Source organism: Brachyhypopomus gauderio, chromosome 19 (genome assembly GCF_052324685.1).
Source record: "Brachyhypopomus gauderio isolate BG-103 chromosome 19, BGAUD_0.2, whole genome shotgun sequence".
NCBI lineage: Eukaryota > Metazoa > Chordata > Actinopteri > Gymnotiformes > Hypopomidae > Brachyhypopomus > Brachyhypopomus gauderio.
In genome coordinates, this window is record NC_135229.1 from 9,550,215 (window position 1) to 9,563,661 (window position 13,447).

Below are 13,447 nucleotides of genomic sequence, written 5' to 3' on the forward strand. Positions count from 1 at the left end.
GTGTACAGACGTGGGATGGAGGGGAGTGTACAGACGTGTGCTGGTGTGGAGTGTACAGACGTGTGCTGGAGGGGAGTGTACAGACGTGTGCTGGAGGGGAGTGTACAGACGTGTGCTGGAGGGGAGTGTACAGACGTGTGCTGGAGGGGAGTGTACAGACGTGTGCTGAAGGGGAGTGTACAGACGTGTGCTGGAGGGGAGTGTACAGACGTGTGCTGGAGGGGAGTGTACAGACGTGTGCTGGAGGGGAGTGTGCAGACGTGTGCTGGAGGGGAGTGTACAGACGTGTGCTGGAGGGGAGTGTACAGACGTGTGATTGAGGGGAGTGTACAGACGTGTGATTGAGGGGAGTGTACAGACGTGTGATGGAGGGGAGTGTACAGACGTGTGCTGGAGGGGAGTGTGCAGACGTGTGCTGGAGGGGAGTGTACAGACGTGTGCTGGAGGGGAGTGTACAGACGTGTGCTGGAGGGGAGTGTGCAGACGTGTGATGGAGGGGAGTGTACAGACGTGTGCTGGAGGGGAGTGTACAGACGTGTGCTGGAGGGGAGTGTACAGACGTGTGCTGGAGGGGAGTGTGCAGACGTGTGATGGAGGGGAGTGTACAGACGTGTGATTGAGGGGAGTGTGCAGACGTGTGATTGAGGGGAGTGTGCAGACGTGTGATGGAGGGGAGTGTACAGACGTGTGCTGGAGGGGAGTGTACAGACGTGTGCTGGAGGGGAGTGTACAGACGTGTGCTGGAGGGGAGTGTGCAGACGTGTGCTGGAGGGGAGTGTGCAGACGTGTGCTGGAGGGGAGTGTGCAGACGTGTGATTGAGGGGAGTGTGCAGACGTGTGATGGAGGGGAGTGTACAGACGTGTGCTGGAGGGGAGTGTACAGACGTGTGCTGGAGGGGAGTGTACAGACGTGTGCTGGAGGGGAGTGTACAGACGTGTGCTGGAGGGGAGTGTACAGACGTGTGCTGGAGGGGAGTGTACAGACGTGTGCTGGAGGGGAGTGTACAGACGTGTGCTGGAGGGGAGTGTACAGACGTGTGCTGGAGGGGAGTGTGCAGACGTGTGCTGGAGGGGAGTGTGCAGACGTGTGCTGGAGGGGAGTGTGCAGACGTGTGATTGAGGGGAGTGTGCAGACGTGTGATTGAGGGGAGTGTGCAGACGTGTGATGGAGGGGAGTGTGCAGACGTGTGATTGAGGGGAGTGTGCAGACGTGTGCTGGAGGGGAGTGTGCAGACGTGTGATGGAGGGGAGTGTGCAGACGTGTGATGGAGGGGAGTGTGCAGACGTGTGCTGGAGGGGAGTGTGCAGACGTGTGATGGAGGGGAGTGTGCAGACGTGTGATTGAGGGGAGTGTGCAGACGTGTGATTGAGGGGAGTGTGCAGACGTGTGATTGAGGGGAGTGTGCAGACGTGTGATGGAGGGGAGTGTGCAGACGTGTGATGGAGGGGAGTGTGCAGACGTGTGATGGAGGGGAGTGTGCAGACGTGTGATGGAGGGGAGTGTGCAGACGTGTGATGGAGGGGAGTGTACAGACGTGTGCTGGAGGGGAGTGTGCAGACGTGTGATGGAGGGGAGTGTACAGACGTGTGATGGAGGGGAGTGTACAGACGTGTGCTGGTGGGGAGTGTACAGACGTGTGCTGTAGGGGAGTGTACAGACGTGTGCTGGTGGGGAGTGTACAGACGTGTGATGGAGGGGAGTGTACAGACGTGTGATTGAGGGGAGTGTACAGACGTGTGATTGAGGGGAGTGTACAGACGTGTGATGGAGGGGAGTGTACAGACGTGTGCTGGAGGGGAGTGTACAGACGTGTGATGGAGGGGAGTGTACAGACGTGTGCTGGAGGGGAGTGTACAGACGTGTGATGGAGGGGAGTGTACAGACGTGTGCTGGAGGGGAGTGTACAGACGTGTGCTGGAGGGGAGTGTACAGACGTGTGCTGGAGGGGAGTGTACAGACGTGTGATGGAGGGGAGTGTACAGACGTGTGATGGAGGGGAGTGTACAGACGTGTGATGGAGGGGTCAGTGTTTCTGTGTTTGTGTAGTTGACCCTTCTGGCAGTGTTCTGGTCCGGATGGTGGCGAACCTCCTGCAGCTGTGTAAGCTAGCGGCCAACCACCCCGGAGGAAGAGACATCCCAGGTGAGTCCGTCTGCCACCTCAGCTGCTCCTCACATGCCTTCATGTATGGTTCACTCTGTGTGGACACGTCTTCACTCTGTGTGTGGACACGTCTTCACTTTGTGTGTGGACACGTCTTCACTTTGTGTGTGGACACGTCTTCACTCCGTGTGTGGACACGTCTTCACTCCGTGTGTGGACGCGTCTTCGTCTGCCATTGACACAGAGGCTGTAGGGAGCTGTCTGGGAGAACTCGGACCATTGAATCTGTCTACTATCGTACTGCATCATGGGAAAGACCAGATCTACAGCCAGGCAGCTGATCTGTATCCAGATTCTCTTCATCAGTGGGTCTTCATCATCCTCAGCTGCATGAACAATGCACTGACACATCACAGGTAACACGGCTTCCTTTTACGCGCACACTCTCTCTCTCTCTTTCTTTCTCTCTCTCTCTCTCTCTCTCTCTCTCTCTAAAAAGGAGACGCCACATTTGCTTTCAGTCTGAGAAGTCTGTGCTTATGTGTGTTTCAATATCACATTCTGTCTGAGCCGTGTGTGTGTGTGTGTGTGTGTTTCAGTATTGCTGTGCGCCAGGCTGCTGCTGTGTGTCTGAAGGACCTTCTGGCCTCCCCACCAGGCCTGGAGTTCTGGGAGGAACACAAGAGTCTTCAGGACCCAGTGCTTCTTTACCTGAGGCCTTTCCGCACTGCTAAGAGAAAGGTCAGTGTCCACAGGGAGTGTGTGTGTGCGCACGCAGGAAGTGTGTGTGCATGCAGGCACAGTGTGTGTGTGCACAGAGAGAGAGTGTGTGTGTGTGTATGTGTGTGTGTGTGTGTGTGTGTGTGTGTGTGTGCATACAGGGAGAGACTGTGTTTATAGTCTTCACTGGGCTTTATTCAGTAAGTATCGAGGCTTTGAAAGTCTCTCGGCTGTGTGTTCAGGATCAGACGGCGAGGGTGAAAGCCACATCAATGAGCCAGGAGCAGCTGGACAGCACTGATCTGTGGTCAGTGCAGCCCGGCGAGCAGACAGTCTGGCTGCACAGCCTGTGTGGGGCTCTCCTGAGCAGCGGTGCGGTCCAGAACGCAGCTCTGCTGACCACCAGGCCCCTCTGTGAGGTATGTGCCCGTTAGCCGCCGTAGACCAGGATAAGTTGAAGCTGGGAAGGTGACCATGGTGACCAGGGGTCATGGTTCAGGACTCTGATGGGTGTGTGTGTAGATGAGTATGCACCCTGTCCGTGTCCTCACCTGTCCGTGTCCTCACCTGTGTGTGTCCTCACCTGTCCGTGTCCTCACCTGTCCGTGTCCTCACCTGTGTGTGTCCTCACCTGTCCGTGTCCTCACCTGTGTGTGTCCTCACCTGTCCGTGTCCTCACCTGTGCAGGTGCAGACGGATTTCTGTCAGAGGATGCTTCCGCTCTTCTTCCACGACGTGCTCCTGCGGGACAGGACTGGCTCCTGGAGGAAGCTCCTCTCCAGACACGTCCAGAACTTCCTGAGCAGCTCCTGCAGGCCAGCAGATCCCAGCGGCCGTCCCGCCACGCCCATCAGCCCCACCTTAGGTACACGCCCCTCAGAGGGGGAGGGAGGAGCAATGGTGGAGCCCAGGAAAATACCAGCGTTAGATCACCGTTCACAGAGAGCACGATTTATGATTCAGTTATCAGCAAGTTGCGGCACTGTAGAGTGATGTTTCAATATCAATATATCTGAATCTGTTAAGCAACACCTGTTATTTCATCCCTTTTTTATGTTATTGATGAGATTATGGTTATAAGTAGTTTCACAGAGGGCCTAAGCCGTGTTCCTTGTTTGGGTTGTCCTACATCAGTATTAGATGTGTCTGGGGGCATGTCTTAGTGACTGATCACTTCTATTGGGCACAGAACATGTTACCCAGTCAGGAAGGCCAGTCAAAACACTAAAAAATTTCTCCTCAGGAGAGACAGATGTTGGCGGCCCGAGTCAGCCGGATCAGTGGTCACTGCGAACCATGCTCGCGGTCATCGACTACCTCCGCCACCAGCCCCGCCCCCTCAACCCTGACAGGTTTGTCTCCTGTCCAATGACTCTCCGTTCCTCTCTTTGACTCCGTTTCTCTCCCTGCCTGATTGGTTTGTGTGCTGTGGCAGTTCTGAGTTCGGTACCGTGTGCCAGTCCAACTTCTGGCTGGATCTGAACTACCTGGACGTGGCGAGGGCGGCACAGGTCTGCCTGGCTCACTTCACCGCGCTGCTCTACTGCGAGATCTACGTGGACAACCTGCGCACCCAGAGGGAGGAGGGGCACAGGTAAGTCCCGCCCCTCGCCTGCAGAGCCACGCCCCCAGCTTCCTGTGGGAGAATGTGTTGCAGAGGCACGGTTGTAAACGTGTGTGTGTGTGTGTGTGTGTGTGTGTGTGTGTGTGTGTGTGTGTGCGTGCCCCGTTTCAGGGCTCAGTCCAGAACAGCAAGGCGAATCACGTTTGAGGATGGCAGTGAGAACCTGTCCGTCAGCAGTGTGTGTGAGGGGAGTGTTGAAGACTCGGGCGTGGGACTGCAGGTGCCCTGAGGACTCAAACGCAGGAACTGACCGAGTCCTGCCACGCACGATTCTTACAGCTGTGTCAATCTTGCAGGAGCTCCTGATGGAGGCGTACAGGAGCATCGGAGAGCCCGACAGCCTGTATGGATGTGGAGAAGGCAAAGCGGTCAGTGCCTTGACCAGGTGAGGTGACCCCTAACCCCTAACCCTGCACACTTCAGTGAGGCCAGCTGCTCTGTTACAGTTCATCTTGGTGAACGTGGTCCACTGTTATTCTTGTGCTGTTTTTTCTATCAGGATCAGGACGTATGAGCATGAGGCATTGTGGGAGAAGGCACTGTCCTCGTATGACCTTCACTCTGACCTCCCAGAGGTCACCCGGCAGGTCGGCATAGTGGAGGTACGGTGAGACCCTAAAGTTCAGCTGAGGTGAAGGGACCCTGTCCTCACCACTGTGTTCCCCGTGTCCTCACCACTGTGTTGTCCTGTGTTCCCCATGTCCTCACCACTGTGTTGTCCTGTGTTCCCCGTGTCCTCACCACTGTGTTGTCCTGTGTTCCCCATGTCCTCACCACTGTGTTGTCCTGTGTTCCCCGTGTCCTCACCACTGTGTTGTCCTGTGTTCCCCGTGTCCTCACCACTGTGTTGTCCTGTGTTCCCCGTGTCCTCACCACTGTGTTGTCCTGTGTTCCCCGTGTCCTCACCACTGTGTTGTCCCGTGTCCTCACCACTGTGTTGTCCTGTCCCCCCCGTGTCCTCACCACTGTGTTGTCCTGTCCCCCCCGTGTCCTCACCACTGTGTTGTCCTGTGTTCCCTGTGTTCTGGTTCAGGGGCTGCACAACTTGGGTCTGTGTAGCGTTCTGAGCGTCTACCTGCAGGGGCTGGAGAGACAGGGCACTGAGTGGACCCCCCAGCTCCGAGAACTCCGCTTTCAGGCAGCCTGGAGGAGTACGCAGTGGGACACGCACCTGACGCCCAGGTGAGGTGGGCGTGGCTGTGGGGTGGAGCTGTGTTCGTGATGTAGTTAAACATCCATCTGAATCGTATAGATTCATATGCATTAAAGTATAAGATTGAATCTTTTTTGTGTGTTCATTTGCAAAAATGCTGGGTAGCATGGAGCAGTAATGCTGCGTGGGACATGGTACACATGGGACAGATGGTGTGGATGGTACAGATGGTAGATGGTACAGATGGTGGATGGTACAGATGGTACAGATGGTAGATGGTACAGATGGTAGATGGTACAGAGGGTACAGATGGTAGATGGTACAGATGGTAGATGGTACAGATGCCCCTGTAATTCTGTAGCTGCACACAAGATTAACGTCTTGAACTCTTAAGACAAGTGTTCATTAATAGCAGCAATGATGTCTGCTCATGACAGTGGTGATGGATGGGTCAAGGGTCATGACAATGGTGATAGATGGGTCAAGGGTCATGACAGTGGTCATGGATGGGTCAAGGGTCATGACAGTGGTGATAGATGGGTCAAGGGTCATGACAGTGGTCATGGATGGGTCAAGGGTCATGACAGTGGTGATGGATGGGTCAAGGGTCATGGCGGTGGTCATGGATGGGTCAAGGGTCATGACAGTGGTGATGGATGGGTCAAGGGTCATGACAGTGGTCATGGATGGGTCAAGGGTCATGACAGTGGTGATAGATGGGTCAAGGGTCATGACAGTGGTGATAGATGGGTCAAGGGTCATGACAGTGGTCATGGATGGGTCAAGGGTCATGACAGTGGTGATGGATGGGTCAAGGGTCATGGCGGTGGTCATGGATGGGTCTGGTCTCTTTTGTTGTTTGTGTAGGAGTGAAAAACTGAGTCCAGGCTTTAATGAGTTAACGTTCGGCGCTCTGCAGGCATTGAGGGATAAGGACTTCTCCGTGTTTGAGCAAACTCTCACCTGCGCCAGGTACACACACCAGGCACCACGACCCCTGCTGAAAACTCGAACCCTGTAACACAACAACTACTACAAAGTTCACTGCTTGAAATCAGTTGTGTGTGTGTGTGTGTGTGTGTGTGTGTGTGTGTGTGTGTGTGCGTGCGTGGGTGGGTGTGTCCCAGACGGAGCTGTGTTGACGAGCTGTGTCGTGGTAGTTTGGAAGCTCTATCATCTCTCTATCCTGCTCTCCGCAACCTGCAGATGATTGAGGAGCTCCAGAGTGTCAAGCAGCTGTTCTTTGGGTGAGGAGCCTGCTGTCACACACACACACACACACACACACATTGCTCTCCTACACATATCGCTCTCCTACACAAACACACACACACACACACACACACACACACGTCGCTCTCCTACACACATCGCTCTCCTACACACTCCTCTTCGATGACACGTCTTCCATGGTCTCACCGTCCTGCGTGTAGTGATCTCCTGGATCTCCTGCGTGTAGTGATCTCCTCGATCTCCTGCGTGTAGTGATCTCCTGGATCTCCTCCTGGATCTCCTCCTGGATCGGCCCCGTGGCCACACGCTGGATCTGAGGAACTTCTTCTGTCCTTCCTTCAAAGCACGACTTCACACTTCCGTCTCTCCCCATTCAATACGTTTTTGATTGAGTTACTTTCTTTGCTCATTTTTTGCTCGTTGTTTTGTATCTTGTAAAGTGACCTTGGGCCGAAAGGCGTGAATGAGAAAGGTTTCAGCTGTTCTGTGCCTGTGCTTGTCTCTGCTTTTGTCTCTGTGTCACCTGTCTCTGTGCTCGGGGCAGACCTGTGACTGACCGTGGCCTGGACGAGGTCTACAGGAAGTGGAATCAGCACTTGGACCTCTTGACTGACAGTGACTTCAGGCTGGTTGAGCCAATCCTGGCCCTGCGTTCCTCCGTGCAGGAAACGCTCCTGGCGTGTGAGACTGACCCAGACAGGAACAAGTACCTTCGGTCCGCCTACACCTCCCACCTGATGGAGCTGTGCAGGTTGGCACGTTCGGCTGGAAACGCGCAGGTATCACGCTACAGGCCTGTGTGTGTGTGTGTGTGTGTGTGTGTGTGTGTGTGTGTGTGAGAAGGGGCAGCTCTGAGTGTGTGAGTGTGTGTGTGTGAAGGGGCAGGTCTATGTGTGTGTGTGTGTGTGTGTGTGTGTGTGTGTGTGTGTGTGTGTGTGTGCAGGGTACCCGCGGGTCCTTAAAAAGTCTTAAAATGTCTTAAATTTAGTTTTCCATATTCAAGGCCTAAAAGTGTCTTAAAATGTCTGGAATTTTATGAGGGGAGGCATTAAATTATTATAAGTGTGTGTTGTTCAGTTGTTCTGGCGCGATGTGAACTTTGCCGAATCTAGCGCTAATGCAGAAAATAACCGCTCCAGGGTCCTAGTACTAGATTCCTAGCGTTGGAGTATACGGCCTCAACAACGTCAACAGTTTTCGTTCTCCAACCCATCCCCCCCCCACCCCCCCCCCCCCCCCCCCCCCCCCCGTCAACAATTCTCGTTCGCCACCCCCCCCCGTCAACGATGTGGAACACACCTGCATCCCCAGTAATAGTATTATTTTTTCTTGTGAGAGGTATTAAAAAGGTCTTAAAAGTCATTGAATTTGAGATTTAAAAATGTGCAGATACCCTGGTGTGTGTGAAGGGGCAGCTCTGAGTGTGTGTGTGAAGGGGCAGGTCTATGTGTGTGTGTGTGTGTGTGTGTGTGTATGTGTGTGAAGGGGCAGCTCTATGTGTGTGTGTGTGTGTGTTCATGTGCGCACCTGTGTGTGTAATCGTGTGTGTGTGTATTCATTTGTGTGTGTGTGTGTTCATGTGCGTGCGTGTGTGTATTCGTGTGTGTGTGTGTGTGTGTGTGTGTGTGTGTGTCCCCTAAGCTGGCTGAGAGGGCAGTGTTGCAGGTCAGACAGCAGGGGGCAGCGTTCCTGAGTGCAGACGTGCAGTGGGCCTGTGAGCTGGAGGAGGCGCGTGTGTTCTGGGAGAAGAAGGAGCCCACACAGGCCCTGGGCCGCCTGAGACACCTGACCCACCGTCTGGAGCAGCTGGTCAGCACCTCAGCGCACACGCCTCTCAACACAGGGGGTTGGACCTGCAGTGGGCCGTAGCACTGATGAATCCAGAATGATTCCCTGCGTGTGTGTGTGTGTGTGTGCGCGCCTGGGTGTGCGTGCGTGTGCCTCCGTGTGCGTGCGTGTGCCTCTGTGTGCGTGCGTGTGCCTGCGTGTGACCACAGGTGGACAAGAACCCTGAGGTGGTCCCAGTGTACGCAGAGTGTCTGAGGCTCTGTGGCTGCTGGCTGGATGAATCATGTCGTGAGAGTCCTTCAGTCATCCTGGACACGTGCCTGGAGAAGGTTAGAAGTTCTACAGGCGTATACTAGTGTGAAGCGTCTGTTTCAACTGTGAGCTGTGTAGGAATGAACATTGACTGTTATTAGCCTACATTTAAATGACTAGTTAAAGACTTTTGGCATTTAAATATCTGCACTTGTATGAGAGATCTAAGCACACATTATACAAAGGCCTTCGACATCTGTATTTGTTGATAATGTTCGTACGGTCGTCCGACTGTTGATGATGTCAGAGAGATGGAGAAGGTAAAGGTTGTTGGTTTTTAGGCGGTGGAGGTGCTTGTCGGCCATGACGGGGTCTCCGAGCCCAAGCTGCAGGGGCAGAGGACGCAGGCCTTCCTGTCACTCGCCCGCTTCTCCGATGCGCAGTACCAGAGCATCGAGAACTACATGAGCTCGTCGGAGTTCGAGAACAAACGAGCTCTGCTGGAGAAAGCCAGAGAGGAGGTGGAGCTGATGAAGGAGAAGAGAGTCGGCCAGAACAGGTTAGCCTGTCCGAACCTGTCTGAATCTGTCCAAATCTGTTTGAGTGTGTCTGTGGTTGGGTTGTGTGTGTGTGTGTGTGTGTGTGCGTGTGTGTGCGCAGGTGTTTTGGGTGCAGGTGTGTTTTTTGGTGTGTGTGTGTGTGTGTGTGTGTGTGTGTGTGTGTGCAGGTACATAGTGAAGGTGTGTGTGTGTGCAGGTACACGGTGAAGGTGTGTGTGTGTGCAGGTACACGGTGAAGGTGTGTGTGTGTGCAGGTACACGGTGAAGGTGTGTGTGTGTGTGCGCGCATGTGCAGGTACACGGTGAAGGTGCAGCGTGAGCTGGAGTTGGACCAGCAGGCTCTGGCCACCCTGCAGTGCGACCGCGGCCGCTTCCTCCTGAAGGCGGTGGAGAACTACGCCCACTGTCTGGAGCTGGGCCACCAGCACGACTCCTGGGTCTTCCGCCTGGCGTCGCTGTGGCTGGAGAACGCCGACAACCAGGACGTCAACGCCGTGCTGCAGGTGGGGCGGAGCTGCTCTTTCATTGGCTCATTTCAGGCCCCGCCTTCGTGGCATGTTAATATGAGACTGTTGCGTGTCCTCCTGGATGGATTCATTTAGAAACGCTCCCAAGCCTTTAATTTTATTTAGATTGTGTTTGTGTGTGTGTTTGTGTTTGTGTGTGCGTATATGGATACGTGTGTGTGTGTGTGTGTGTGTGTGTGCGCCCATATTAGGAAGGTGTGAAGAAGATTCCATCCTACAAGTTCCTGCCCCTCATGTACCAGTTGGCAGCTCGGATGGGCACCAAAGTGTCCAGCCCAGTCTTGGCAGAAGACGTGAGCTTTCATAGAGTTCTCACCGAGGTAGTGGCCTCTTAAACACACATACACACACACACACACACACAGTGCACAAATTATGTATCGGTACAACTGTTCTGATGGGACTTTGCTGTTTAACTAGCTGCTCTGTCGGTCGTCCATGGATCATCCTCATCACACGCTCTTCATTATCCTCGCTCTGGTCAATGCCAACAAAGATGAGAACTTCACCCGCAGCCGGCTGTCCAAAAGCAGCACAAGGCAGCCGTCACCTCTGGACATGGTACACCCGACACGCCACCTGACACTACACGCGTGGTACACCCGACGACACGCCACCTGACACTACACACGTGGTACACCCGACGACACGCCACCTGACACTACACACGTGGTACACCCGACGACACGCCACCTGACACTACACACGTGGTACACCCGACGACACGCTAGGGCTGTCGCGGTGAAAGAATTTCCCCTGCGGTTATTTATGGTGGCTCAACACCGCGATATGCGGTATGACGCGATATGCATCATTTGTCGTCTAAAATCTTAAGTTTAGAGCTATATAATTGTTTTATTGTTTTTATTGTAAAGGGGTTCTTATTGTTTTTAAATTGCAAAGAAGACACAGTTTTAAGAGCAGTTAAATATGTGTTTATTGTCAAATAGAGAACACAGAAGTCAAATGAGATGCAGTAAGAACCCATGCTCTTTCGCTTTCTTAAAAGTGTAGGGTAAATATTTTAAACGAGATTTTAAAGACAAAAAGAGAATTTAATAAATAAATCAATAAAACGAAATCTTTCCTTAACCAGAAGAATAACGTCTCAGCTTAAACCTGAGTTGTCACGTCCCTGTGGCGCGCTAAGAAAACCAACATATTCACCTTATTTGGTTTCAGTGAGGAGCGGAAAGGGCTAACAATATTCCCGGCAGTACTAAAAACTCGCTCTGATGGTGTGCTTGTTGCACAAATGCACATGTACTTGCGGGCGAGTTTGGAGAGCAGAGGAAATCTAGCCTCATTGACGAGCCACCAGGCGAGTGGATCTGCGTGGATTTGGCTTGAACCCGAAATGCTCCCAAACCGGCGAAGTCGCGTTTTGTTTTTTGACCAGAGCATCTGCCGTAGTTTCCATCTTTGAAAAAAGGAGACGGATTGTTGATCAGCTGCACCGGATGATAACAGGGGGTTGATGGGAAAATGACTTTAACTCTTGCACAGGCACTTTCCCCTCGCATGAGAAAAAACACCAATATTGCGGTTGTTGCGGTTAATTCCCGTACGTTGCGATTTTCTCGCCAATAGCGCGGTATTGCTATACTGCGGTTATCGCGACAGCCCTACGACACGCCACCCGACACTACACACGTGGTACACCCGACACGCCACCTGACACTACACGCGTGCACCCGACACGCCACCTGACACTACACGCGTGCACCCGACACGCCACCTGACACTACACACGTGGTGCACCAGACACGCCACCTGACACTACACGCGTCGTACTCCCGACACGCCACCTGACACTACACGCGTCGTACTCCCGACACGCCCTTACACTACACATGTGGTACACTTGACGACACGCCACCTGACACTACACACATGGTACACCTGACGACACGCCACCTGACACTACACACGTGGTACACCCGACGACACGCCACCTGACACTACACACGTGGTACACCCGACGACACGCCACCTGACACTACACACGTGGTACACCCGACGACACGGCACCCGACACTACACGTGTGGTACACCCGACGACACGGCACCCGACACTACACGTGTGGTACACCCGACGACACGGCACCCGACACTACACGCGTGGTACACCCGACACGCCACCTGACACTACACGCGTGGTACACCCGACACGCCACCTGACACTACACGCGTGGTACACCCGACATGCCACCTGACACTACACACGTGGTGCACCTGACACTTCACAGTAGACTTGCAGGGTGTGGTGAGTTCAGGTTGGCCGTGGCCCAGTGTGTGTGTTTAAATGTCAGCTGTGTGGTGAATGTCGTCACTCTGTAGGAGAGAGCGGAGGTGGCATTGACGATCATCAACAGGGTTCGTCAGGAGAAGGCATCCATGATCCGGGGCATGGAGACCCTGTGCAACGCCTACATCTCTCTGGCCTACATGGACGCCAGCCGCCACAAAACAGAGAAGAGTGAGACACCGGTGCTGCCCCCCAAACACTGTCGCCGAGTGGGATTAATGGAGCTGTGTCTCAATAGAGCATTAACCGTGTGTGTGTGTGTGTGTGTGTGTGTGTGTGTGTGTGTGTGTGTGTGTGCAGAAGCAATACCCATTCCTGCTGATCAGCCCATCATGCAGATCAAAGACCTGGAAGATGTGACTATCCCCACTATGGATGTCAGGGTAAAGAAGGAGTCTATTTTACTGGAGATGGAGCTATGATGGAGCTGACTGTGTTTAACTGTGATGGAGCTGACCATGTTTAACTGTGATGGAGCTGACCGTGTTTAACTGTGACGGAGCAGACTGTTTAACTGTGACAGAGCAGACTGTGTTTAACTGTGATGGAGCTGACTGTGTTTAACTGTGACAGAGCAGACCGTGTTTAACTGGGACTTAGCAGACTGTGTTTAACTGTGACAGAGCAGACCGTGTTTATGACGGAGCAGACCGTGTTTAACTGGGACGGAGCAGACGGTGTTTAACTGTGACGGAGCAGACTGTGTTTAACTGTGACGGAGCAGACTGTGTTTAACTGTGACGGAGCAGACTATGTTTAACTGACGGAGCAGACTATGTTTAACTGACGGAGCAGACTATGTTTAACTGTGATGGAGCAGACTGTGTTTAACTGTGACGGAGCTGAGTGTGTTTAACTGTGTTGTCATTCAGAGCTTCAATGCCTGTACTCCCTGGTGTTGGTGTTGCTCCATATGCATTTCCCTCATCAGATAACTGACATGGATGTCTTAACAATAATCCAGGTGGATCCATCAGGGAAGTACGAGGACCTCATCACCATCAAGTGTTTCAGTCCCCACTTTCACTTGGCCGGAGGCGTCAACCTGCCCAAGATCATTGACTGTGTGGGCTCGGATGGCAGGAGCAGGAGACAGCTGGTCAAGGTGGGGGGGCTGAGCATGTTTACTGTTAATGTCTCATTGTTTTTGTTACATACTCATTAAATGGTAATTAAAG

At 53.4% G+C, this 13,447-nt stretch overlaps 1 protein-coding gene across 4 annotated transcripts in view; it reads left to right on the forward strand.

Annotated features, from left to right (window-relative positions):
* The window catches only part of atm (ATM serine/threonine kinase), a 36,982-nt gene that overhangs the window by 18,005 nt on the left and 5,530 nt on the right, over positions 1-13,447 (forward strand). Inside the window, exons 32-54 of one of the 4 annotated variants that reach the window (XM_076980935.1) lie at positions 2,048-2,143; positions 2,349-2,520; positions 2,704-2,845; positions 3,067-3,243; positions 3,512-3,689; positions 4,068-4,176; positions 4,260-4,418; positions 4,560-4,668; positions 4,745-4,833; positions 4,948-5,050; positions 5,482-5,630; positions 6,469-6,573; positions 6,729-6,848; positions 7,379-7,613; positions 8,476-8,643; positions 8,832-8,951; positions 9,216-9,433; positions 9,730-9,937; positions 10,153-10,281; positions 10,382-10,522; positions 12,302-12,451; positions 12,570-12,652; positions 13,234-13,372. In XM_076980935.1, the coding sequence (XP_076837050.1) occupies positions 2,048-2,143; positions 2,349-2,520; positions 2,704-2,845; positions 3,067-3,243; positions 3,512-3,689; positions 4,068-4,176; positions 4,260-4,418; positions 4,560-4,668; positions 4,745-4,833; positions 4,948-5,050; positions 5,482-5,630; positions 6,469-6,573; positions 6,729-6,848; positions 7,379-7,613; positions 8,476-8,643; positions 8,832-8,951; positions 9,216-9,433; positions 9,730-9,937; positions 10,153-10,281; positions 10,382-10,522; positions 12,302-12,451; positions 12,570-12,629 (3,137 nt within the window). In that variant the 3' untranslated portion in view covers positions 12,630-12,652; positions 13,234-13,372. The other 3 variants (XM_076980934.1, XM_076980936.1, XM_076980937.1) reach the window with 3 other exon arrangements.